At 43.3% G+C, this 27,762-nt stretch overlaps 3 protein-coding genes across 3 annotated transcripts in view; 2 read left to right on the top strand and 1 right to left on the bottom strand.

Moving 5' to 3' along the window:
• Positions 1-245: 245 nt before the first annotated feature.
• On the top strand, positions 246-7,969 carry LOC311138050 (protein FAM3C-like). The gene is made up of 9 exons (XM_084172699.1): positions 246-444; positions 554-664; positions 773-802; positions 2,126-2,252; positions 2,468-2,526; positions 2,675-2,725; positions 4,742-4,826; positions 5,366-5,492; positions 7,365-7,969. Exons 1-9 carry the CDS (start codon positions 432-434, stop codon positions 7,449-7,451), a joined length of 690 nt encoding a protein of 229 aa, XP_084028825.1. The 5' UTR covers positions 246-431; the 3' UTR covers positions 7,452-7,969.
• Positions 7,970-9,014: 1,045 nt separating this feature from the next.
• Positions 9,015-20,072, top strand: LOC311137878 (actin-associated protein FAM107A-like; the record flags this gene model as incomplete). Its single annotated transcript, XM_084172485.1, has 5 exons — positions 9,015-9,038; positions 15,843-15,900; positions 19,164-19,389; positions 19,464-19,620; positions 19,950-20,072. The coding sequence occupies 5 exons, from the start codon at positions 9,015-9,017 to the stop codon at positions 20,070-20,072; spliced, it is 588 nt and encodes a 195-aa protein (XP_084028611.1).
• Positions 20,073-22,662: 2,590 nt separating this feature from the next.
• Positions 22,663-27,762, bottom strand: part of camk1a (calcium/calmodulin-dependent protein kinase Ia) — a 57,368-nt gene continuing 52,268 nt past the window's right edge. The window contains exons 7-12 of the mRNA XM_084172747.1: positions 27,569-27,644; positions 27,136-27,248; positions 26,272-26,350; positions 24,676-24,763; positions 24,238-24,421; positions 22,663-23,767 (exon numbers count right to left, since the gene is read on the bottom strand). Coding sequence (XP_084028873.1) covers positions 23,661-23,767; positions 24,238-24,421; positions 24,676-24,763; positions 26,272-26,350; positions 27,136-27,248; positions 27,569-27,644 — 647 coding nt within the window. The 3' untranslated portion in view covers positions 22,663-23,660. The remainder of the gene's footprint in view (positions 23,768-24,237; positions 24,422-24,675; positions 24,764-26,271; positions 26,351-27,135; positions 27,249-27,568; positions 27,645-27,762) is intronic.

Genomic DNA, 27,762 nt, shown 5'->3' with positions numbered 1-27,762 from the left:
ATTTCAACACTAGATGACAGTAAAGCTATGGCTAAAGTAAATAGAAGTGATAAACTCTCATTGTGTTGTATTGTTTGATCAAAAGCCAATATCCGTGGTCGTGTCCCGGTATCTGAACCTCCTCTGTGTGGTCATGTTGTTTATATGGTGGGTGTGGACATATTACCATATCCTGGTTTCACAATGTACCTTACAGGAGTGTTGGCATTTACTGTCTATAGGCTACAGGATAATCACTGTGGGTTCTCTATTGAGGTTGAACACTGCTGTAGATTTGACAGGATGACAGTGGAAGTGGTGACTGTTGCTTGAGCTATACAGCATGACAGAGGAGAGTACTCCAGGCTGTCAGGAAATACTTCAGGAATCTCTTCTTTCAGTGTAAAGAACTGCCAAAATACCCAGGAATTGTCTTCTAATTGGCTGTTGAGATGAGACCAAGAGGTGAGATCTCTGTCTTTGCACGGTATGGGAATATTTTAAATAAGTTGAATGTGATTAGTGTGGAATTTGCATTATCTCACATATGTGTTGTTGTGGTTATGGTTGCTAGACCTTGTGTATGCTGTTACTTTCCTCATCGTCATCCTTGTTATATGGGGAATCTATACCAACCCACCCTACATACATGAGAGAGCCAGGATTGTACAACAACATATCTTTGGTAAGGTTGCTCTTTCTCCATATCTATTTCTGTGTATCTCTTTTGCCCTCTACTTAATCGTTTTCCCCCTCGGTGTAATAGCATTGTGTTGTGTATTTCTTATTTCAGGAGCTCAAAAAGAAACTGTGGTCACTGCTGGTAAGTGTTTCAAGCATTCCCATTTCCGCTATTTCCCCATCTATCTCAATAGTATCAGTCATTCTTCATAGTTGAACATGCCGAATGTTCAATACATGCCGAATGCTGAATATGCCAAATGCTGAATACAGTAGAATTTGATCCTTTCTCCTAAGTTAAATATTCTGCAGGAATAATTTATTATGAAGTAAATAGTTGAATTTCAAAGTGATACAGACAGTTCAGAAGTGTCTCGTATGATGTCTGAAGTTTTCTCTTTGTCCCTGATACATGTATCAGAACCCTCAGTCGCCTATCAGTCAGTAATCTTTAGCTATTCACAACCTCCCTCACTTCTTGTAAGGAACCCAGTACTCTGTTTCATCAGATTTAGGAATGTGATAATAATAATAATATGCCATTTAGCAGACGCTTTTATCCAAAGCGACTTACAGTCATGCGTGCATACATTTTTGTGTATGGGTGGTCCCGGGGATCGAACCCACTACCTTGGCGTTACAAGCGCCGTGCTCTACCAGCTGAGCTACAGAGGACCACATAGTGATAGTGATAGTGCTGGTTCTAAAGGAGAGAGACATAGGAGGGGGTCCTACATATTAATTAAGTCTGTCTCTTAAGTCTGCCATAATGTGATTTTCTTAAAACTTTGCATTAATTGACACTTTGTATCACACTTTGTATCATGTATAACACTTTGGATTTCATCAGAAGAGGTTTGCGTCTACATACCGTAGGTTGCTTGACGGCAAAACGGTACCGGAGCGCCAAGTCTAGGTCCAAAAGGCTTCTCAACAGCTTCTACCCCAAAGCCATAAGACTCCTGAACAGCTAATCATAGCTACTCAGACTATTTACATTGCCCCCCCACCCCTACCCCATCTCCCTCTTTTACGCTGCTGCAACTCTGTTTATTATTTATGCATAGTCACTTTAACTCTACCCACATGTACATATTACCTCAATTACCTCGACTAGCCGGTGCCCCCGCACATTGACTCTGTACCGGTACCCCCCTGTATATAGCCTCCCTACTGTTATTTAATTTTACTGCTGCTCTTTAGTTATTTGCTTTTTATTTTTTTACTTAACACTTTTTCTATTTTACATTGTTGGTTAAGGGCTTGTAAGTAAGCATTTCACTGTAATGTCTACACCTGTTGTATTCGGCGCATGTGGCAAATACATTTTGATTTGATTTGACTAGTTGTATATGAGACATATTATAAGGATGTCTGTTACAGCTTGATGAGTATGTTGTTTTCTCTGTTGGTTTGTAAATATATAATTTCAACACAAATATGTATCTGTGCCTGTATTTGTCAGCTGTGCCCAAAACCTCCCATCCAAAATGCAGCCTTTCCAAAAACTGCCCTATCGACCATTTTGCTTTTCAAATCAGGAGTGGAGCAGCGACTGTTGTGGGCCCAAAGATCTGCTTTGATGGTAACATGTACGTATCTTCTTAACCAATTTGCATTCATATTGTAAACAGGAATGGACATATTAGCTAGTGATTAGTGAGCAAGATTTGATTGCAGCCGGTCCCTAATTTAAACGTGGATATTTTCACCAAGCTTTTCCATGACACCTCAGCTATTGCACATGTGGTTGCTGCTCCAGCTCTTGTGTTTGCAGTCTTGTGACATGTGACTCTCATCTCCATAGTGTTATGAGTGGTGTGATGAACAACGTGGGACCAGGCCTGAACCTAGTGCTGGTGAATGGTGAGTTCAGCTTCTCCTAACTTCACCACACATATGTTATGATGCAAATAGACACACTGCTATGGAGTGAATGATTGGATTGTGCAAAAGGGAAATGGGATCAGACATACCTGACTTGTTATACAATGTGCATCTCTTGTTTTCTTAGGTGAAAATGGGAAGATTGAAACATTTGACTTCTTTAACATGTACTCTGGAGGTAAGGGCAGTTATAAGGATGCAAAATTCAAAAGGCACTCGCACAACTGAGCATTTTTATTTATTTTTTATTTTTTAGGGGATAGATCAGCTTTAATATTGCAGATAAATTGTAACTTCCATCAATGTAATTCTCTGCATCACTTCCAATCCCCCATATGTTTTTTTCTCTCGCATATACAGTGGGGAGAACAAGTATTTGATACACTGCCAATGTTGCAGGTTTTCCTACTTACAAAGCATGTAGAGGTCTGTAATCTTTATCATAGGTACACTTCAACTGTGAGAGATGGAATCTAAAACAAAAATCCAGAAAATCACATTGTATGATTTTTAAGTAATGAATTTGCATTTTATTGCATGACATAAGTATTTGATACATCAGAAAAGCAGAACTTAATATTTGGTACAGAAACCTTTGTTTGCAATTACAGAGATCATACGTTTCCTGTAGGTCTTGACCAGGTTTGCACACACTGCAGCAGGGATTTTGGCCCACTCCTCCATACAGACCTTCTCCAGATCCTTCAGGTTTCGGGGGCTGTCGCTGGGCAAAATGGACTTTCAGCTCCCTCCAAAGATTTTCTATTGGGTTCAGGTCTGGAGACTGGCTAGGCCACTCCAGGACCTTGAGATGTTCCTTACGGAGCCACTCCTTAGTTGCCCTGGCTGTGTGTTTCGGGTCGTTGTCATGCTGGAAGACCCAGCCACGACCCATCTTCAATGCTCTTACTGAGGGAAGGAGGTTGTTGGCCAAGATCTCGCGATACATGGCCCCATCCATCCTCCCCTCAATATGGTGCAGTCGTCCTGTCCCCTTTGCAGAAAAGCATCCCCAAAGAATGATGTTTCCACCTCCATGCTTCACGGTTGGGATGGTGTTCTTGGGGTTGTACTCATCCTTCTTCTTCCTCCAAACACGGCGAGTGGAGTTTAGACCAAAAAGCTCTATTTTTGTCTCATCAGACCACATGACCTTCTCCCATTCCTCCTCTGGGTCATCCAGATGGTCATTGGCAAACTTCAGACGGGCCTGGACATGCGCTGGCTTGAGCAGGGGGACCTTGCGTGCGCTGCAGGATTTGAATCCATGACGGCGTAGTGTGTTACTAATGGTTTTCTTTGAGGCTGTGGTACCAGCTCTCTTCAGGTCATTGACCAGGTCCTGCCGTGTAGTTCTGGGCTGATCCCTCACCTTCCTCATGATCATTGATGCCCCACGAGGTGAGATCTTGCATGGAGCCCCAGACCGAGGGTGATTGACCGTCATCTTGAACTTCTTCCATTTTCTAATAATTGCGTCAACAGTTGTTGCCTTCTCACCAAGCTGCTTGCCTATTGTCCTGTAGCCCATCCCAGCCTTGTGCAGGTCTACAATTTTATCCCTGATGTCCTTACACAGCTCTCTGGTCTTGGCCATTGTGGAGAGGTTGGAGTCTGTTTGAGTGTGTGGACAGGTGTCTTTTATACAGGTAACGAGTTCAAACAGGTGCAGTTAATACAGGTAATGAGTGGAGAACAGGAAGGCTTCTTAAAGAAAAACTAACAGGTCTGTGAGAGCCGGAATTCTTACTGGTTGGTAGGTGATCAAATACTTATGTCATGCAATAAAATGCAAATTAGTTACTTAAAAATCATACAATGTGATTTTCTGGATTTTTGTTTTCGATTCCGTCTCTCACAGTTGAAGTGTACCTATAATACAAATTACAGACCTCTACATGCTTTGTAAGTAGGAAAACCTGCAAAATCGGCAGTGTATCAAATACTTGTTCTCCCCACTGTATATATATATATATATACATACACATCTGAGCTATCTTTGTTGTAGGTGCATGGTAACAGTTGAATAAGATGAGAAAAATAAGAAACCCACATACTGCTCTTTATTAAGCTTTACGTATCGGCCTCAAGGCCTTCGTCAGAGCTTCTATATTCTGATCGAAATGTAAAGATAGTAATGATCTTGTTTTTTCATCTAAATGACTATGTTTTTTGTTCTACTTTCTCCAAAAAGAAACAGCGGACATCTTGGCCTTCTTAAAGACGATTAAACCCGGAATGATTGTTCTGGTGGCATCTTTTGATGACGCAGCGACAAAGTAGGTTGAAATTAGTGGTGGGCACCAATATCGATCATTTTTATATGATATCGATATATTGTTTGATATTAATATATGAGCAAGGCATATTGTGATAACAGTTTATCCTTCCTGTTAACCTACACTATAATGGAAAAAAGTATATATGACTGTTTCTGTATGCACAAAACCCTCTCACAGACCTTCTCACAGGCTGTATACTTAGCATGCCTGCTGAGTCATCACCAGTAGATGGGCCTCCCATTGTATTCAGACTGGGTGGGTAGGTTCCCAGAACATTCACACCTGTTCCAATGGGCAAACAGCAAACAGCTGTCTGGACTTCCCAGAGCAGAGACAGTTGTAATGTTGTTTTTTTGCAAACCGATATGATATTGTATCGAGAAAGAAAATGCAACTGATATTGACATAGATTTTCCATATCGGTGCCCATTTCTGGTTTAAATAAATTAACACGTTCATAAATCAACATTCATTTTACATCCTATTTTCAAATTAGAACAGTCACACATCCACTCTGACCCTCAATCTCTCCTCAGGATGAATGATGAAATCAGGGACATATTTGTGGGACTGGGAAGCAGCAGTATCAAGGATGTCAAATTCAGAGACAACTGGGTCTTTGCTGGAGGCGCTGGGACAGAACAGAAAAGCCCCTTTGAGAAGGTGAGAGAGCATCTGTAGCATCGACACTGTCTACTATAAATATCAAGATCAATCAATATAAAGTCCTTATTCTGTCCAGCACATCTTTTACAATACTACTGTACATTAGTACTGTCTATACTGTAGTAGTATATACTATAGTACTGTGTAACTGAATACCTATAAGCTCTCTCTACTATTGTAATAAAGCAGATGGTATTAATTAATTAGGTTTACATACACTTAGGTTGGAGTCATTATAACTAGTTTTTCAACCACTACACACATTTCTTGTTAACAAACTATAGTTTTGGCAAGTCGGTTAGGACATCTACTTTGTGCATGACACAAGTACTTTTTCCAACAATTGTTTACAGATAGATTATTTCACTTATAATTCACTGTATCACAATTCCGGTGGGTCAAAAGTTTACATACACTAAGTTGACGGTGCCTTTAAACAGCTTGGAAAATTCTAGAAAATGATGTCATGGCTTTAGAAGCTTCTGATAGGCTAACTGACATCATTTGAGTCCATTGGAGGTGTACCAGTGGATGTATTTCAAGGCCTTCCTTCAAACTCAGTGCCTCTTTGCTTGACATCATGGGAAAATCAAATGAAATCAGACCTCAGAAAGAAAATTGTAGACCTCCACAAGTCTGGTTCATCCTTGGGAGCAATTTCCAAACTCCTGAAGGTACCACGTTCATCTGTACAAACAATAGTACGCAAGTATAAACACCATGGGACCACGCAGCCGTCATACCGCTCAGGAAGGAGACGCATTCTGTCTTCTAGAGATGAACGTACTTTGGTGCGAAAAGTGCAAATCAATCCCAGAACAACAGCAAAGGACATTGTGAAGATGCTGGAGGAAACAGGTACAAAAGTATCTATATCCACAGTAAAACAAGTCCTATATCGACATAACCTGAAAGGCCGCTCAGCAAGGAAGAAGCCACTGCTCCAAAACTGCCATAAAAAAGCCAGACTACGGTTTGCAACTGCACATGGGGACAAAGATGGTACTTTTTGGAGAAATGTCCTCTGGTCTGATGAAACAAAAATAGAACTATTTGGCCATAATGACCATCATTATGTTTGGAGGAAAAAGGGGGTTGCTTGCAAGCCGAAGAACACCATCCCAACCGTGAAGCACGGGGGTGGCAGCATCATGCTGTGGGGGTGTTTTGCTGCAGGAGGGACTGGTGGACTTCACAAAATAGATGCATCATGAGGAAGGAAAATTATGTGGATATATTGAAGCAACATCTCAAGACATTAGTCAGGATGTTAAAGCTTGGTCGCAAATGGGTCTTCCAAATGGACAATGACCCCAATTATTATACTTCCAAAGTTATGGCTTAAGGACAACAAAGTCAAGGTATTGGAGTGGCCATCACGAAGCCCAAAATGTGTGGGCAGAACTGAAAAAGTGTTTGCAAGCAAGGAGGCCTACAAACCTGACTCAGTTACACCAGCTCTGTCACGAGGAATGGGCCAAAATTCACCCAACTTATTGTGGGAAGCTTGTGGAAGGCTACCCGAAACGTTTGACTCCAGTTAAACAATTTAAAGGCAATGCTACCAAATACTAATTGAGTGTATGTAAACTTCTGACCCACTGGGAATGTGATGAAAGAAATAAAAGCTGAAATAAATCATTCTCTCTACTATTATCTGACATTTCACATTCTTAAAATAAAGTGGTGATCCTAACTGACCTAAGACAGGGAATTGTTACTAGGATTAAATGTCAGGAATTGTGAAAAACAGAGTTTAAATGTATTTGGCTAAGATGTATGTAAACTTCCGACTTCAACTGTATATAGTGTGACAGGTTCTTTGATGGAACTACAGTGTCTGATGATTTCCTATCTTCTACTGTTTAGCTGGCTGCCAATGATCAGAATGCCAATATTTACGGAAACTGGCCAGAGATGGTGGAAATTGCCGGCTGCTTCCCCAAGAAGGTCTGACTAGACATCCCATACAGAGATCTCAGAGTAGGACTGCTGATCTAGAATCATGTCTATCCTGTCCATGTATTCTTATTCATTATTATGTAAAAGGCTAAACAGATCCTGGATCAGCACTCATACTATGAGGCATTTTATAAGTACAGGCCTTGATAGACATCCTATGGAAAGGGATCCAGACTGGCTTGATGATTTGAAGGATTAAACAAACCACTGTTAGGATCACTCAACAATAAGGAACAACTTCTCTGTAAAGGCTGGGCATTGTGTGTTTTTTCAAGTCAGATTATTATGGTTACAGAATTTGTGCAAAATAGAGGAGTTTCAAAGTATGCAAAACAATAAAATAATGTTTTTATAAGAAATTCGAGAGATGTATTGAATGTATTTTTTGGAATGAGAGAAGTTATTGTTTCAAATGTAATAATGAAGCTTGGGCTCCCTCTATGGGCTTTTTATTGAACTACAGTTCATGAATTGTACTGTAGGTTTAGTATGTCATAAACCCTCCCAGGCCTAACTTGATATGCGCTGTCTTTTGTGTAGCATCGGACTTTGCCCTGGAGAAATTACTTACCTCATTCACTTTTGTGTTTAGCGTGCTTGCACAACATTTTGGGAGCGAGGCACATCTCATTGGTTGACTCAATATTTACACACCCAAGACTCACATGCTGCCGTCTATCTCTACCCAATCCCTGTTGTTGGTGTTTTCCAGGACTCCCTAGCCTGGTTCCAGATCTGTTTGTGCTATAATGTGAATTCCTTGTCACTCATTGTCATGCCACACATGAGCATGTTTGGCATGACAATGAAAAAGACTGGCACCCAGGCTAAGGACTCCCTGGATAGCAGTGGCAACTGCTAGTGAGTGGATTACTTAGGTTAAATAGATAAATGAATGGTGTAGTGGCCAGCTAGACCCTCCCTGGCTGCACAGAGCACCAATACGCCCCCCATTACCGTATGCCAACCGGCTGCTCCATCAACCTCAATTAACCTAATCTACCCTGGACCCCCTTAAGCTTTGGAGAGGGGCGAGTGGGGTCCACCGGTTACCCATGAACAGGTGGTCAGGAGTTTTTTTTCTTTGACGTTATTCTTCTTAATGATCTAATCTCTCCCTCCCTTTGTCTCTGTCTCAGTTCTCTTCTTTCCCTGCAATCTCTTACCCTCTCATCCAAAATATCAACCCCTCCCTTCTTTCCTTCTCACCCCTCTCCCCATATACCCCCCCTTTCTCACTCCTCTCTCTTTCTCTGGGCTCTCTTCCTCCCCCACTCCTAAAGAGGCAGACCTCTATGGTGCTCTCGGTTGTTAACGGGCTTGGTGTGATGATCGGCTTTGGAATCCCCTAGATTTAATGCGCCCTCTCAGAGACTGGTGTCACGCATTAGACGAGGGTAGGGTTGTCAACTTGTCATTGGTCCTGGGGGAGTGAATTCCTCCCCCCTCCTCTCGTTCACGAGAGAGCAGCTCTAGTGAAACTTCAGAACAAGTGAAACTTCAGGAGTTGTACAGACTCACCTACTCTGGCTGAAGATCTCAGCTCACCCTGAGGCCATGGGAGTCACCTACGGAAAGAAAGTAAGTAACTATTATGTTTCCTTCCTCATTTCTTCACTTCTGATTTGACACGATGCTGGATTCTGACAAATCTCAGATCACATGGTCAGCTTGCAGGGTGGTGCGGCAGAGACATGCATGACAAATGCATTATGTTAATAGACTAGCATGTTAAACAACTATTCTAATTAACTTTGATGTGTCTGTAAGCCCAAAAAAGGTCTGAAGGTCTATGACACTTGTGAGCTAAAAAACTTGAGGCAATTGTTTTTCAATCTTATTCATATTTTGAACGTCAACCAGATTGAAAGTTAATGTTTGTCTCTGAATGAACATGTTTCATAGAACTTGTTTCATAGAATAAAGAATTACAGAACCTTTTGGTTTCCTTCTTTGGCCAGAGTTGCTTCACTGGCTATTTACAAACTTGTTAACGGTTAAAATGAGCCGTAGAAACCCACTGGTCACACCCCGGTTGAATCAACGTTGTTTCCACGTCATTTCAATTAAATGACTTTGAACCAACGTGAAATAGACGTTGATTTGACGTCTGTACCCAGTGGGAACCTTCTGAAAGATTCTGACAGCAATTGAAAGAGTGACAGGATGTTTTGTCTGGACCTTCAAGTAACCCAAAATAATTGTGTATTGACGGTGCTTTTAAACAGCTTGGAAAATTCCAGAAAATGATGTCATGGCTTTAGAAGCTTCTGATAGGCTAACTGACATCATTTGAGTCAATTGGAGGTGTACCTGTGGATGTATTTCAAGGACTACCTTCAAACTCAGTGCCTCTTTGCTTGACATCATGGGAAAATCAAAAGAGATCAGCCAAGGCCTCAGAAAAAAATGTGTAGACCTCCACAAGTCTGGTTCATCCTTGGGAGCAATTTCCAAATGCCTGAAGGTACCACGTTCATCTGTACAAAAAATTGTACGCAAGTATAAACACCATGGGACCACGCAGCCGTCATACCGCTCAGGAAGGAGACGCGTTCTGTCTCCTAGAGATGAACGTACTTTGGTGCAAAAAGTGCAAATCAATCCCAGAACAACAGCAAAGGACATTGTGAAGATGCTGGAGGAAACCGGTACAAAAGTATCTATATCCACGGTAAAACAAGTCCTATATCGACATAACCTGAAAGGCCGCTCAGCAAGGAAGAAGCCACTGCTCCAAAACTGCCATAAAAAAGCCAGACTACGGTTTGCAACTGCACATGGGGACAAAGATCGTACTTTTTGGAGAAATGTCCTCTGGTCTGATGAAACAAACGTGGAATAGATGTTGATTTGACGTCTGTACCCAGTGGGAACCTTCTGAAAGATTCTGACAGCAATTGAAAGAGTGACAGGATGTTTTGTCTGGACCTCCAAGTAACCCAAAATAATTGTGTGTCTGTGTGAAACAACACGTAGACTAGACCCAGTAAGAGCAGCATGTTTACCCCAGAGCTAAGGTCCTGCTGTCGTGTCACATTAATGTCACATTAGTGGTCTACGCACAAAATCCTCTCCCAGAGATTAGCCAATCAGTGGCAATACCACCTCATTATCTAAAGAGCAGTGAACCAACAGAGATGCCATTACTACAGTTCAACCAGATGTACACACACATACTCTCCTCATATTCGTTAGCAGGGTCAATTCCTCTTTGAACAGTGATGCTATTGCTAAACCTCAACAAGATTATAGACTACACTCTCCTGATATTCATTAGATGACATCATGTTAGTATTACCTTAACTGAAGTATTACATTACTATGGCTCAACAAGATCATAGACTCTTCTCCTGTTAGGGATGGATCCAAATTTACAGAATGGTTACCTGGAGTAAAATGGAGGAGGGTCATGCTTTTTCAATTTCAGTCAAGGGGAGGGTTTAGTATTTTAAAATCTAGTCCAGGGGAAGGTCATGTCATTTGTAATTGATGAAATTTCAATATTTCTCAGTGTTTCAGAACTAGTTGCTTATTAGGCTATATATCGATGTGTGCGTGATGCCACCCCTCATCTCTGATTCTCCGCTGGGCGTGCAATATCAAGTGTGCCTATAGGCACCAGTCCTACCTATGATAACATTTACAAAGATTATACCTTTTTTTAAACAATAATGTTTTTTATTTTTACATTTTTAGTCATTTAGCAGACGCTCTTATCCAGAGCGACTTACAGTTAGTGAGTGCATACATTTTCATACTGGCCCCCCGTGGGAAACGAACCCACAACCCTGGCGTTGCAAGCTCCATGCTCTACCAACTGAGCTACAGGGGACTCATTTTATAAATTAGTATATTTGAGTTTAACCAATGATATGTTTATCAGAGTTATTGACCTCACAATAAGTCAGATTCAAGTAACGTACATTGTGGTGCTGAAACATGAAGCAGCAGCCGCAGTACAATCAATCAGAAATGGACAGCTCATGGTGCTGAAAGTAGGCAAATTTGAGTAGGCATCATTCATTTCAACCATCTTCATTTTAATTAGACTAACAACAAGAGGGCTTTGTGTTGGAGCCTATTTCTTCCTATTTAAGAAATAAGAGGTAGGCCTAACTGTTTGACAGAGGAAATTTGGCTATAGGGTGCTGTAAACATAGATTTGTGTCAGTGAAGGAATGTTAAGTTAAAAACAGGACTTGAATTGAGAGGGTATGAGAGGGTATGCCATAGGCCTACCTTTTTATTAAAGAAAATGACAATAAGCACAGGCATACCCATTGTTAGCTTAAGATTTTTATGAAAATAAAACAGATCTGATTATATAAAGTGATCTATAACAGTGCTTTGGTCTGTGATGCTTTATGCTACAAACAAGCTGTAAAATACCAGAGAAAGACTTGACTCCGTTGCATATGGGGATATCATTGCTTCGTTTCTTTGACATTCAGAGGCTGAGCTACGACCTTCTATAGCCGAGGAGACAAAAACATGACTTTGTTTGTAAAGTAATCTAATTCTGTCACTATCAATTGATGAAGCTATTCACTTTCTGTCCAGTAGAAGATATTTAAACAGACAGCTATTGGGAAAACACTTGTGACCTTCTCTCATTGGGTTAAGCCAAGAGTAGCCGGCAGTTAAAGCTTACATTTTTCTGCATCCGGCAGTTAAAGCTTACATTTTTCTGCATCGGTAGGCCTACTGTCTGGGGTGGAAAGGTAGGCCTAACTTTTGAAAGTACCATGCTCAGATTCCTAATGATGTCTCAGATTTAATTATTTGCGAACAAGGGCAGTTTCTTTGCAAATTTCCATCCATTTTCATTTCAGAGGTCCGATTTTCTCCCTGTAACCCTTATAATGAATAACATTCACTCCCTTAGTCAGTAGCTGATCATGTTAGTATCAGGGTTGGGGGTCAATACCATTTCAATTTAGTCATTTGTGGTGGTGGATCAGGACAAAATGACAAAGAAGCTTAAAATAGCAGCACACCACTGCCAATAGGTAGACTGAGTTGCTGTGTATAAAGTTATGTTTGCATTAAATATTACAGGGGCTACCTGCTATGGCTACATACATTTTTTAACTTTTAAAATAGTGATATATACCCATTGATTTTTTAAAATAATACAACTTATAGATGCCTCATGAGCTTACATTAAATTGTCATACCAAAATATAAGCTTGTTTTACTTCTTTGTTTGTAAACAATGTACTGTAAATGTAAACAAACACTGTATAGCCTCAAAACATGTGTCTCTATTCAATCCATATGAGATAGTCAAAACTATCATTTTGATATCAGTCCTTGTATCCATAGCTCTGTCCATTAGTTTTTAGAGTGGTTACATTTCTCCAGCCCCATCTCTCAGCTGTTTACCAAATCAGTGGTGGTGAGGCTTTATCATTGTTTGAAATGCAGATTTCCTTTCTTTGAACTATTTGTATGCTGGCCTTTTGAAGGGGCAAAGATCCTCCAAACTCAGGCCATAAGAGATGCTGTCTGGCTGACCTCCGTCTCATGCAACAGATGTAGCTGATTGCAATGAACCATTCTGTTTAGCTTTAATTTAAAACAATATTGGACTTGCTTGTAATCTGTAGCAGCAGTATGTCCAGCAGCAGGATTTAATATAAAATACACTCAGTGGCCAGTTTATTAGGGACCTTCACGAAAATGGTTTGCTCCTACAGACAGTCACGTAGCCGTGGCTTGCTATATAAAGCAGGCAGACAGGCATCGAGATATTCAGTTACTGTTCGATTGAACGTTAGAGTGGGCAAAACGAGTGACCTAAGCGACTTTGAGCGTGGTCTGATCGTCGGTGCCAGGCGCGCCAGTTCCACAATCTCAGAAACGGCCAGGCTCCTGGGCTTTTCACACACTACAGTGTCTAGGGTTTACCGAGAATGGTGCGACAAACAAAAAAACGTCCAGTCAGCGGCAGTCCTGTGTGCGAAAACAGTTTGTTGATGAGATGTCGAAGGAGAATGGCAAACTAACAGCTGGGCCACAAACAGGCAAATAACAGTGCAGTACAACAGTTGTGTGCAGAATGGCATCTCGGAACACACAAGTCGACGGTCCTTGTCACAGATGGGCTATTGCAGCAGACGACCACACCCAGTTCCACTCCTATCAGCTAAAAACAAGAAGAAGCGGCTCCATTGGGCATGGTATCACCAACACTGGACAATTGAGGAGTGGAAAAACAACGCCTGGTCCGACGAACCCCGATTCCTGTTGTGTCATGCTGATGGCAGAGTTGGGATTTGGTGTAAGCAGTATGAGTCCATGGCCCCATCCTGCCTGGTGTCAACGGTACAGGCTGGTGGCGGTGGTTTAATGGTGAGGGGAATGTTTTCCTGGAACACGTTAGGTCCCTTGATACCAATTGAATAACGTTTCCATGCCCCAAAGAATTCAGGCTGTTCTGGAGGCAAATGGGGGTCTGACCCGGTACTAGATGGAAAACTGGCCATTGAGTGTGTATTGCTCCTCTAAACAAGGCTTTATACTGTATTTAAAAAATGTTGTCATGAAAGTTATTGCGCAGTAACTAAGGCCTGTTGTTTGTGGGTTTGTCAGTAATGAGGTGTATGGCAGGCCTCCACAAGGGCCTCTTCTCTCCTCTCCTCTTGGTTCACTGGTCTTCTGGGTCTGTAACTGCCCCTTCACGTCTGGTCTAACACAAACAACAAAGGACCATTGTTGAGCTGATTGTCCATTGGGACAAAATGAGTAGTCTGTGATCACCTCATGATAGACATCCTCGAAATTAGACCATTCAAAATATTTGTGAAAAACATGGTATTACTGTGAGAGAAAGGGGGAGGGGGAGAGAGAGGGGGAGAGAGGGGGAGAGAGGGAGAGAGGGAGGGGGGGAGAGAGGGGGAGAGAGAGAGAGGGGGAGAGAGAGGGAGGGGGAGAGAGACTTACTTGACACATTGGAAAGAACAAACAAAAAAACAGAGCAAACTAGAATGCTATTTGGCCCTAAACAGAGAGTACACAGTGGCAGAATACTTGACCACTGTGACTGACCCAAACTTAAGGAAAGCTTTGACTATGTACAGACTCAGTGAGCATAGCCTTGCTATTGAGAAAGGCCGCCGTAGGCAGACCTGGCTCTCAAGAGAAGACAGGCTATGTGCACACTGCCCACAAAATGAGGTGGAAACTGAGCTGCACTTCCTAACCTCCTGCCAAATGTATGACCATATTAGAGACACATATTTCCCTCAGATTACAGCGATCCACAAAGAATTCGAAAACAAACCCAATTTTGATAAACTCCCTTATCTACTGGGTGAAAAACCACAGTGTGCCATCACAGCTGCAAGATTTGTGACCTGTTGCCACAAGAAAAGGGCAACCAGTGAAGAACAAACACCATTGTAAATACAACCCATATTTATGTTTATTTATTTTCCCATTTGTACTTTAACTATTTGCACATTGTTACAACACTGTATATATACATAATATGACATTTGAAATGTCTTTATTCTTTTGAAACTTCTGAGTGTAATGTTTACTGTTAATATTTATTGTTTATTTCACTTTTGTTTACTATCTACTTCACTTGCTTTGGCAATGTTAACACACGTTTCCCATGCCAATAAAGCCCTTAAATTGAAATTGAAATTGAAATTGAGAGAGGGAGAGGGAGAGGGGGAGGGGGAGAGAGAGGGAGGGGGAGAGAGGGGGAGAGGGGGGGTAGAGGGAGAGAGAGGGGCAGAGAGGGAGGGGGAGAGAGGGGGAGAGAGAGGGGGAGAGGGGGGGTAGAGGGAGAGAGAGGGGGGGAGAGAGAGAGAGAGAGAGGGAGGGAGAGGGGGAGAGGGAGAGAGGGGGAGGGGGAGAGAGGAGGAGGGGGAGAGAGGAAGAGAGAGGGGGAGAGAGGGAGGGGGAGAGAGGAGGAGGAGGAGGGGGAGAGAGGAAGAGAGAGGGGGCGAGGGGGAGGGAGGGAGGGGGAGAGAGAGGGAGAGAGGGGGAGAGGGGGAGGGAGGGAGGGGGAGAGAGAGGGAGGGAGGGGGGGAGAGAGAGGGGGGGAGAGAGAGGGAGGGAGGGGGGGAGGGAGGGGGAGAGAGAGGGAGGGAGGGGGGAGAGAGAGGGAGGGAGGGAGAGGGAGGGAGGGAGAGGGAGGGAGGGAGGGGGGAGAGGGAGGGGGGGAGAGAGAGGGAGGGAGGGAGAGAGGGAGAGAGAGAGAGGGAGGGAGGGGGGAGGGAGGGGGAGGGAGGGAGGGGGGGAGAGGGGGCGGTGACAATACTGTGATACATACTACTGTATTCTTTGGTCTTATTGTGATGACAACATCGGTGACATGAAGCGTCTGACAGTTTCTCATGTGGTTGATTGTGTTTTACCTGTTGACAGAGTGAACACCACCTCCAACTCTCTCCCACGAGAAGTACAACACCTCTGAATGGAACAGGTGAGAACAATCAATCTGTTATCCGATTAGAATAGAAGAAGAATAGATCACTCAACATCTACCTGTATTGTCATTAGACAATGAAGATGTAGGGCAGTTATCCCAGACACAGATTAAGCCTAGTCCTGGACAGAAAAAGCATGCTCAATGGAGAATCTCCATTGAAAGTCCTTCCTAGTCCGGGACTAGACATAATCTGCGTCTGGGACACCAGCCTGCGGTGTGTATCTACTATGAGGTGTGTGGAGGTGCTTTGTGATACTGTAAATCCCCAACCATACTGTGATGGGTGTAATTGTGTAAATAAACTCAGCAAAAAAAAGAAACATCCTCTCACTGTCAACTGTGTTTATTTTCAGCAAACTTAACATGTGTAAATATTTGTATGAACATAACAAGTTTCAACAACTGAGACAAAAACTGAAAAAGTTCCACAGACATGTGACTAACAGAAATTGAATAATGTGTCCCTGAACAAAGGGGGGGGGGGGGTCAAAAGTAACAGTCAGTATCTGGCGTGGCCACCAGCTGCATTAAGTATTGCAGTGCGTCTCCTCCTCATGGACTGCACCAGATTTGCCTGTTCTTTCTGTGAGATGTTACCCCACTCTTCCACCAAGGCACCTGCAAGTTCCCAGACATTTCTGTGGGGAATGGCCCTAGCCCTCACCCTCCAATCCAACAGGTCCCAGACGTGCTCAATGGGATTGAGATCCGGGCTCTTCGCTGGCCATGGCAGAACACTGACATTCCTGTCTTGCAGGAAATCACGCACAGAACGAGCAGTATGGCTGGTGGCATTGTCATGTTGGATGGTCATTTCAGGATGAGCCTGCAGGAAGGGTACCACATGAGGGAGGAGGATGTCTTCCCTGTAACGCACAGCGTTGAGATTGCTGACTCTGCCCCAGACCATGACGGACCTCCACCTTCAAATCGATCCTGCTCCTGAGTACAGGCCTCGGTGTAATGCTCATTCCTTCGACAATAAACGCGAATCCGACCATCACCCCTGGTGAGACAAAACCGTGACTCGTCAGTGAAGAGCACTTTTTGCCAGTCCTGTCTGATCCAGCGACGGTGGGTTTTTGCCCATAGGCGACGTTGTTGCCGGTGATGTCTGGTGAGGACCTGCCTTACAACAGGCCTACAAGCCCCCAGTCCAGCCTCTCTCAGCCTATTGCGGGCAGTCTGAGCGCTGATGGAGGGATTGTGCATTCCTGGTGTAACTCAGGCAGTTGTTGTTGCCATCCTGTACCTGTCCCGCAGGTGTGATGTTTGGATGTACCGATCCCGTGCACGTGTTGTTACACGTGGTATGCCACTGCGAGGACGATCAGCTGTCCATCTTGTCTCCCTGTAGCGCTGTCTTAGGCGTCTCACAGTACGGACATTGCAATTTATTGCCCTGGCCACATATGCAATCCTCATGCCTCCTTGCAGCATGCCTAAGGCACGTTCATGCAGATGAGCAGGGACCCTAGGCATATTTCGTTTGGTGTTTTTCAGAGTCAGTAGAAAGGCCTCTTTAGTGTCCTAAGTTTTCATAACCATGACCATAATTGCCTACCGTCTGTAAGCTGTTAGTGTCTTAACGACCGTTCCACAGGTACATGTTCATTAATTGTTTATGGTTCATTGAACAAGCATGGGAAACAGTGTTTAAACCCTTTACAATGAAGATCTGTGAAGTTATTTGGATTTTTACGAATTATCTTTGAAAGACAGGGTCCTGAAAAAGGGACGTTTCTTTTTTTGCTGAGTTTAGGTCCGGCGGTTGGTTTCTGGTGAGGAGATTTAAACAGGGCGGGGCTTGAGCCCCTGGATAATCCAACCTAGAGTGGAGGCACGGAGCAGAGTGGAGGGAGGGACAGTGGAGGGAGAGAGGAGGGGAGAAAGAGAGGGGCAGGATGAAAGTCACAAAGCGAAGGGGAGGGAAGGGAGAGAAGGTAGAGGAGGTAGAGAGGAGGGAGAGAGGGTAGAGGGGGGAGAGAGGGTAGAGAGGGTAGAGGGTAGAGGAGGGAGAGAGGGGAGAGGAGGGGAGGGAAGGGAAGGGAGAGAGGTTAGAGGAGGGAGAGGGGGTAGAGGAGGGAAGGGAAGGGAGAGAGGGTAGAGGAGGGAGAGAGGAGAGGACGAGAGAAAGAGGGGAGGAGGGGAGACAATGTATGGAGAGAGAGGGGACAATAGTGAGGCTACAGGACGACCTGAGCGGTCATGTGACTGACTGGCGGCTAGCGGTGTGGCCAGGGCTGGAGGTGGGGCTGAGGTGGGATGGAGACAGAGGTGTTAGGGTAGTGGAACAGGGAGTGGCTGTAGTGGTAGGCTCCCAGACCCAGCCCAGCTTTGGCCAGAGCTCTGGATTCATAGTGCCAGTGATAGCTTTGCTAGCTTACTTATCACTAGCTGGGCCCTGGGCTCCATAGAAGAGATGGATACTAGCAGTGTCATCCCAAACAGGACACCAGGGAGGCAGAGAGAGGGACTGGTCAAGTCAGGTAAGGGACCTATAGAAAATTTCACAGTGAGAGAAGCAACTGCATAGGAAGTGATTGATGATGGGTGTAAAAAGGGCATCATGTGTTGGGTTTGTGAGTACATCATTCATTTATACATACATGAATGATTCGATATTGGGTTGATGGGTGTTGACGATCATGTTTCAATCCCTCTTGAAAATCACGGAGGCAAACTTTGTATTTATGCAAAAATGCCAACTATTTGTAAATATGGTCCTTGGAGTTTGATAGTGAAATGTATAACCACAGAAAATGTGCATGCTGTGCTGGTAAAATAGGACACCTGTTTTGCTATGTAGTTCTGATATGGAGAAAGGTAATGCCCTAGCTTGGTCCCAGATCTGCCTGTGCTGTATAGCCAACTCCTATGATGTTTCCCATGTCAATAACCATAGGAGTTGGCAAGACAGCACAAACAGATCTAGGGCTAGGCTACTAATGCATCACTGTTGCCCATGCCAAGGAATAGAAAATAAGCTTAACACACCATAACTGACCTCTCTCCCATAACAAACAGCTGTGGTGCTATAAACAGAACAAAATGACCTGTTTAGCTGATTCTGCTGCTGTGATGCAACTGGAGTGTGTCTTGCCAGCGGAAAAGGGACATGATTTTAGTTGTGTAATGTTACTAAGTGATGTAACCTCTATCATCATTTCTGCTCCTGTCTAATATGAGGCTTGTTTTAAAGACGAGGATGTGAGCTCCGGCAAAACATTCAAGTTGACTTTGTCTCTGTCCCCCAGCCTCAGCCCACTCTGGCCTGCTGTCAGAACAGGATGGAGAGCAGGGTCAGGGTCAATGTGCAGAGGACAAAGAGCATGGGAAGTCAGGTGGATCACCACCTCAGCCAGAGAGTCAGGAGGAGGAGGGCAGGGATCTTATCATCCAGCCCAAGAAGCGCCTCAACCCGGTCAGAGTCTCCAAGAGCCACCAGGAGCTCCACAGGGAATTAAGGATGACACACAAGAGGTAGCCCATGCACACATGCTGCACATAGATATGAACACGCACACACTTTAACTATCCTAATTGTTCTCTGTCAGAGGTCCCTGTCTGGAGGTGAAGCCGGAGCTCCAGCGTGTTCTGGAACAGAGGAACTGGGAACAGGGGATGAAACAGAGGAGAGAGGCAGAGGAGGAGAAGAAGAACAGGTCTCCTCTCCAACAGGAACTGTTCAAGAGGCACCAGAGGCTGGAGGAGGTTAGTATGCTTCATGTCAACGTCGCAGACTGCATTCACGGTAAATGCTGCATATGTCGGCAACTTTGAACACAGAGCTTCCACGATTCTTTGGCGATAAGGCTTGAATCCAAACCCTTGCTTTCCGTCTGTCTGATTTGTCAAAGTTGACATGATTTACATTGCACACAGCTTCACTCATGCATTACTAGCTCATTTACATACAATGCTCATTATTAAAATGTATGATAGGGTCAAAGCAGACATGATATTCAGTTCCTGCGAACTTTACATGCATTCCAATCTACTCCTGTATTCAATGACTGTCAGTGTCCATCTGTTCCCTGCAGCTGGAGAGGGAGCTAAAGGCACAACAACAACAGGAGGGCCTGCAGAGTTCCCCAGAGTTCATCAGAGTTAAAGAGAGCCTGAGACGCACCACCATACTGGATGTGGGGGAGAAGGTAGTTTAAAATGACTGACAGGAAGATGTGTAAAGTATGGTTAGAGTGGCATGGGGTTGTTGGAGCATCTACATGAGGTGTGGATAGATAGGATGGTGTGGATACGTGACTACATGGAGGTGTAGCAAGTGAAGGTGAAGGAAGATTGTGTGACATTGAGCTATTCGATTGGGTTGAAGTTGGTGGGATAGTATGCTTGGCATAGTTCAGCTGCATGGGAGTACAGATAGATGCATGCATGGTGCAGATTGGTACCTGAACCTGTCCTCGGACACTTGTCTTCTCCGAAAGAGCCTACTGCCTGAAGGTAACCACCCCTTGTCCAATTGACCTTTGAAGCACATCTTTATTTGTTCCAATTAGGGATCGACTCCCTGCTAGCCTGGTCCCAGATCTGTTTGTTGTCTTGCATGACAATGACCTGGCTATACAGCACAAACAGATCTGGGATGTGGCTGGCACCTCCCATCCTCTGAGAGACTTGACGTTAGATTAGTAATTTGTCTCTCATGCCTCTGACACAGAGAGAGAGAGAGAGCACCCCTTTAGCAGGGATCTTACTGAGTTACATACAATGAGTGAATGTGACGTTTGTAATTTCATGCCTATCAAGTGTTCAGATTGTGATTGTATTCATTTTACATTTACATTTACGTCATTTAGCAGACATTCATGGAATATGTTGATATACTGTATCAGTAGATGTATTTCTATAATAATATTACATTTCCTAATGGTTTGTTTATACGTTTACAGTATTTTTTACCTGTCGTAAATGTCCAGTCATTTTATATATTATATTATTAGCAGTTTTACAACTGGTCTAAGACGGTTATTTCTTAAATAATGGTTCCGTCCGGTCTTTCCCCGAGCCTCTCACGTACACATTCTCTATGCAAATCAACAGAACATAAATAATTCACCTACTGACAACAGTGAATAATGTTTAACACTTTAGATGACAGTGTCCTTGGACACATTTGTACTTTGTCATAAATAAAAAGGGATATTAAACATGAATAAATAAAGTGCATTTTATATTTTATCTGGACGCAAGTGTAAGACAGCATCCCATTGTACCATACTATTATACACACTGAGGTGCAGTATATACTGCCCCATCAGATGGCAGAATAAAACACATGTACTGTATAACTAATGGTATTATTATAACATAACTTGACCCTCACCATTCAGTAACATTTTTAAAAACAGAAAATTAAAGTGTAGTCCCTCCCTGTTTGTCTGTTTTCTTCTGTTTGGTGACTAATGAACTCGACCATGACTGAATAAAACAAATTACAGTAAAATGACAGGACACACAATGCATAGACAAGGAAGTTTTATTTCTTTTCCTGCGATCATATCTCCTCCGATGGTACAAATCATTATCTCCTTTCATACATGTTGATCAATAACCCATGATGCATTGCATCCATACATTAGTAGCTCAAAACAGCTTTTACAAAAAAGGATATACAATATATATATATATATATATATATATATATATATATATATATATATATATACTTATATATATAATATACACGTGTTTCTTTATGCATTTAAATGTGTTTGTTATGATTCAAATATCTATCTATTTTTTAACAAATCGGAACCATGGGGAAACAAAACCAAGGAAAGGTTCAACAGAAGGTCTATACCAAACAAATGAACACAGGTTATTAGGTTAATGAAGTCATCAAAAGAAACTACACCAAACATATAACATGAAGCCCTTCACACACCGTTTGCATATTTTCCACTCTGCAGTCAGTCAGTCACTTGTAAAGCCAGAATGATTGCCTTCTATGACTGCCCAACATCTTTTGACCAATTATAACCTTATGAAGTCACTGCTATGGACCAAACACAGGTCATCATTGGCCTAAACCAGATCCAACTATAAGGTTTTGGCTAGTAGTACCTCTGATTCAACTAAACAATAAGGATTTTGTATCCAATCCGAACAGCAGTTAGGCGTGAACAAAACAGATCATAATAGGCCTACTGAGTTGGCTTTCCATTGTCAGCCTTATTGATGTGTTGAAACCGTAATCATAGCAAGTAACACTGTACTTTGAGATTTTCAAACCAGACTGCATTCTGTCTTGTAATCGCAGTTAGAGAACTGGTTTATCGTTCCACTCCTAAGCAAATGCTCAAAGTATTTGAAAGATTTCAAATAGTATTTTAACTCAGGTATGTCGTGTTCACTCAACATGTTTTATGTTACAATCAAAACTTTTACACAGTACCAGGGCAAGGGAGGGGTCAGGGACTATTCAGTAGGTTGAGACAGACTACAAAACTTTAAGTGAACAAAATTACAAATAAATAGACTCCCACAACAACGTATAGTACATCCTAGAGTTGTAATTTAAACTAAATCAACATGGTTACCAGGGAAATGGTGTCAGTGTGCCACTGGGGTAGAGATATGACCATCATATGGTCAATGCAGAGGTTAAGGTACAATTACAGTTACAGTTCAGACTGTCCTGCACGTACGTACGTTGTTAACAACAAAACGTCTGACTGGTGATTCTCACTTCACATTATATAGTTTTCAGAATTACATTTTTTTTTTTTTTTTATCAGGACAACAGAGTAGTAATAATAATCATACACGTGTGTTTTTTAAATATTTATATGTTGATCATCATTCATGTAAACATATTATAACCAGGTCATGCAGACGGTAGACCGATACTTCTTCCACGAGAGAGGTGCACAGTACAGAGCAGACAGAGAACACACACTGAGATCCCTCCCACCACGAAGGACAGGTGTGTAAAATCGGCGGCACGTTTAAATGATCATAACATTTAGGGACCTTTGCAGATAGAAATGTCATGCATACAACTGACTTGATTCCCTATCAAGTGGAGTATATTTGCAAACTACTCCTAACTGCAATGGTCTCAACATCAAACCCTGTGCCCCAACTCACATTTTAAGTGGGTGTGGTTACTATGGACATGCTCATTGGCTGAGAGGGTGTATAGGATTATTCTGATAGGCTATAAGGTCCATTTGTTGTCATAGGGATCTCAGTGTGAACCTCTGGTAACAGAACAGCCATGAGATGATTTTTTAAGTCTCCCTTTTATATCCATACATTTCACATTTTATCATCCAACCGAAGCATGCAGATGCCTCGAACCAGAAGCGCTTTTTACGACCCCAGTCTGAGCCAGAATACAGAGTCAATCCAGAGTCCAGCAGTCAATTTACTCAAACTCTGAAGTGTTTCTGATGGGGCTGTTAGCATCAAAACTGAAACAAACACAGGTAAGATACGGATGATTCATGATCCAAGTGGAACATTAGAAGAAGAAAAATAAACATTACAATGGAAGGAAGAAAGTAGTAGTGGTTTGAATGTTGATGATGAACTGGTATTGGTCTCAGTGATATGGAAACAAATGGTATTTTGTGCCTCGAAACCGTGCCTGGCTGGTTGTGTCCCTCTAGTGGACACAGCCTGTCATAACATCACTCTGTATTCTTGACCAGACTGGGCGGGCTCTGGGTGGCTCCATAGAAACGTACGCATCCCCATGGCGACAGAGGGGCGGGGTCTGTGGCCACTCAGACACGACTTGCTGGCCTGCAGCAGTAGGTGCAACTCCTCAGACTGTCCCGGTCTGCACTGCCTTCTGCACTCCCACGTCGCTGCCCATCCTCACAGTGAGACACTGGAGAGGAGAGGAGAGGAGAGGAGAGGAGAGGAGAGGAGAGGAGAGGAGAGGAGAGGAGAGGAGAGGAGAGGAGAGGAGAGGAGAGCTTGATGACAGGGACAGTACTCCACAGTGCTGTACTAGAGTCACAGGAGGTTGGTGACACCTTAATTGGGGAGAACGAGCTCGTGGTAATGACTGGAGCGGAATCAGTAGAATGGTATCAAACACATGGTTTACAGGTGTTTGATGCCATTCCATTTGCTCCGCCCCGGCCATTATTATGAGCCGTTCTTCCCTCAGCAGCCTCCTGTGACTAGAGTACTGTACTACTAAAGTACCATTAGAGTACTGTACACAGCACTGTACGTGCTCAGAGGCTACACTACTGTTGGCTATGTGTTCAGAGATAGAAAGAGTGAGAGTGAGTGAGGGAGAGAGAGGTGTCTGGCTGAGTGGGGGAAAGCCTCAGTGTTTGTCTCACTTACAGCTCTCCTCCTCTACCCCTGGTCCCTCTTCCTCCTCCTCCTCCTCCTCCTCGTCCTCCTCCCGCAGCAGGAGTGCTTGGGCGTGACAGGGGCTGGTGGGGGTGATCTGGCTGGGGCCCTCTAGGCTGCTACCCAGCTGCAGTCTCCGCATGTGTCTCACCACCGCTGTGGCGTTGAACGCTTGCTGTATGGGGGGAAAGGGGTGATGGGGTAGTGGGGAAAGGGGGAGAGAAAGGGAGGGAGAGAGCGGAGAAAGAGGGGGGTGGAAGAGAAGAGGAAGGGGTTGAGAGAGAGAGAGCTGAAGGTGAGAAATGCACAGTAATTTATCAAACCACCATAAAAAACTGAGGAACCATTTAAATGAGAAAGAGAGGACAGAGAGACAGATAGTAGGTAAGAACATAAGTGTAATCAGAGCTGTAATATTGAGCCACTGACCTTCCATTTACTTTTAGCAAAGTTCTTCTTGATCTGAGCACTGACAGACTCATGGATGTTTTTATCAAGAGCTGTGTCTCCACAGATCCTGCAAACCAGAAAAGAGCGATATAAGAGAGAGAGCAGGTTGAGTTGTGGAACGTAAGCATCCTAGCCTGGTTAAACCAGCCTGAACATTACGCGAGAATGCATTGAAGGGCTTGGGGGTTGAAGTGTCCCTCTAAGGTCTTAGAACGGATTCAGAGACGTTGCTGCCGCATTATTGGCACTCCCTACAACTCACTCCCATCTCTGGAGAGCAGACGGGATGAAGACACAGTCAAGACCTTCAAAGCACTCTTGCATGAACACATAAGTCCACTGCACAAGTTTCTAACCCCTACTGTACAGAGACAGTATGATCTGAGTTGGCAAAACTCTTTTGCAACAACCAGAGTTCTTTCTTGCCAAGAGCTCTCAAACTATGCAAATGTATTGGGCGGCAGGTAGCTTAGTGGGTAAGAGCGTTGTGCCAGTAACCGAAAGGTCGCTGGTTCTAATCCCCGAGCCAACTAGGTGAAAAATCTGTCGATGTGCCGTTGAGCAAGGCACTTAACCCTAATTGCTTCTGTAAGTCGCTCTGGATAAGAGCGTCTGCTAAATGACTAAAATGTAAATGTAAATGTATTGGTATAATACTAAAGACATTGATATGCATATTTATTGATTTGGTGGTATGCCAATTTGTTGTTTATGACTTATCACTTATTGATGATGCACTGTTCATAGAGTTAGGCTGATCATACATTTTACTTGTTTTCTTTTCATATTTTTGTACGACATCACATTTTATGTAAAGGTAACTGCCAAAATAAAGGAAACACTTCAGTAAATGAGGGATACAAAGCATATTGAAAGCAGGTGCTTCCACACAGGTGTGGTTCCTGAGTTAATTAAGCAATTAACATCCCATCATGCTTAGGGTCATGTATAAAAATGCCCAGTTGCCCATTATTTTGGCTACCATGACTAGAAGAAGAGATCTCAGTGACTGTGAAAGAGGGGTCCCAAAGGACCATAGGAGGTTTAAAGGGTGTGTGTGTCTCAGTCACCAGATCTCAACCCAACTGACCACTTATGGGAGATTCTGGAGCGGCGGCTGATACTGCGTTTTCCACCACCATCAACAAAACACCAAATTATGGAATTTCTCGTGGAAGAATATTGTCTCATCCTCATAGGGTTCCAGACACTTGTAGAATCCATGTCAAGGTGCATTGAAGCTGGTCTGGTGGCTCATGGTGGCCCAACGTCCTATTAAGACACTTTATGTTGGTGTTTCGTATATTTTGGCAGTTACCTGTATGTTTCTGCATATGAACCAAGATGTTCAGATAAACCTCAACCTAAACCTAAGCTGAGGTTATGGTTGTACTGGAATATGGAGATGAAGTTAGGTTTAGGGTTGGTGTCAGGGTTGAACCGGGATGTGGACATAAAGCTAGGGTTGGGGTTGTGGTCAGGGTTAGGGTTGAACCAGGATGTGGACATGAAGCTAGGGTTAGGGTTGGGGTTGGAGCTAGGGTTGTGGTTGTGGTTGGGGAAAGCTTGTAGTACCAGGGGTGTTGAAGTGCTTGATCAGTGGTATATCTCTTCATGAAGTCTTTCTCCATCAGGTGACAGATAAAGTCTTTAGCTGGAATTAATCAAAACAGTTTCAAATCATTACTGAACATTCACATTGTTGACTCATTACCAATTTACACTATCTCCAGATACACTACATGAACAAAAGTATGTGGACAACTGCTCGTCGAACATCTAATTCCAAAATCATGGGCATTAATATGGAGTTGCCCCCCCCTTTCTGCTATAACAGCCTCCACAGTTATTGTGCTGACGTTGCTTCTAGAGGTATTTTGGATTTTTACGCGCTTCAGCACTCGTGATCCTGTTCTGTTAGCTTGTGTGGCCTACCACTTCGTGGCTGTGCAGTTGTTGCTCCTAGACGTTTCCATTTCACAATAACAGCACTTACAGTTGAATGGGGCAGCTCTAGCAGGTCAGAAATTGGACAAACTGACTTTAAGGAAAGGTGGCATCCTATGACGGTGCCACGTTGAAAGTCACTGAGCTCTTCAGTAAGGCCATTCTACTGCCAATGTTTGTTTCTGGAGATTGCATGGCTGTGTGCTCGATTTTATACACCTGTCAGCAACAGGTGTGGCTGAAATAGCTGAATCCACTAATTTGAAGGGGTGTTCACATACTTGTGTATATATAGTGTACAATACAGTATAACCAAAGGCTTACAAATCCCCACAAAGTAGACATGGTATTCATTCACAGTCCAATGTAATCTATGTCTTTGAAACGAGTGCAGATCATTGAAAAGGATTCATGCTTTCATTGTGTTTTTTTGTATGATCCTCTGACTTTTTTCTATTATCAAAAAGAGAAAGAAAAGGGGGTTTAAGATACCTGAATCGGAGATGTCATCCCAGTAAGGAGAGTCAAACTCATACTCTGCCTTCAGTATCTGCTCAAACAGCTTAGCATCGTTCTCGTCGTAAAACGGAGGGTATCCACACAACCTGAAAGAGTTCATATGACATGAGGTAACACTTATTGCTCCATACATCGAACCCAGATAATAAGATATCCAATTGAAATATATAATATCACTGCTATTAAGTGCCAAGAGTCCCAGCCACAGATGGACCATACCAACTCCGAAATAATGTGGGGGTGTGAAAATCATTGAAGGACATGGACAGAACCATTTTAGAATTTTAGAACATTTGGAACGAGCTGCTCTAGCGAGTGCTCTATAACAGATTTTTAAATGCACAAGCACCAGTACACAGAATATGAGACACTGAATTTGTGTTAGAGGACTAAGCAGATGACTTACAGAATGTAGGAGATGACTCCGATGGACCAGCAGTCTACTGCTTTGCTGTACGGTTTCTGAGCCAACACCTCAGGAGCTGCCAACAACAAGAAACCACAAAGTCAGAGGAGGAGAGAGGAAGAAAGAGAGGGTGAGAAAGATAGAGATGGAGAGACCGAGACAGAGAAACAGAAATGGAAAGGGACTCTGTGAAA

This window comes from Coregonus lavaretus, assembly GCF_964263955.1.
Source record: "Coregonus lavaretus genome assembly, chromosome: 12".
Lineage (NCBI taxonomy): Eukaryota > Metazoa > Chordata > Actinopteri > Salmoniformes > Salmonidae > Coregonus > Coregonus lavaretus.
The sequence above is the reverse complement of the archived record's forward strand: the minus strand, read 5'-3'. Positions and strand labels throughout refer to the sequence as shown.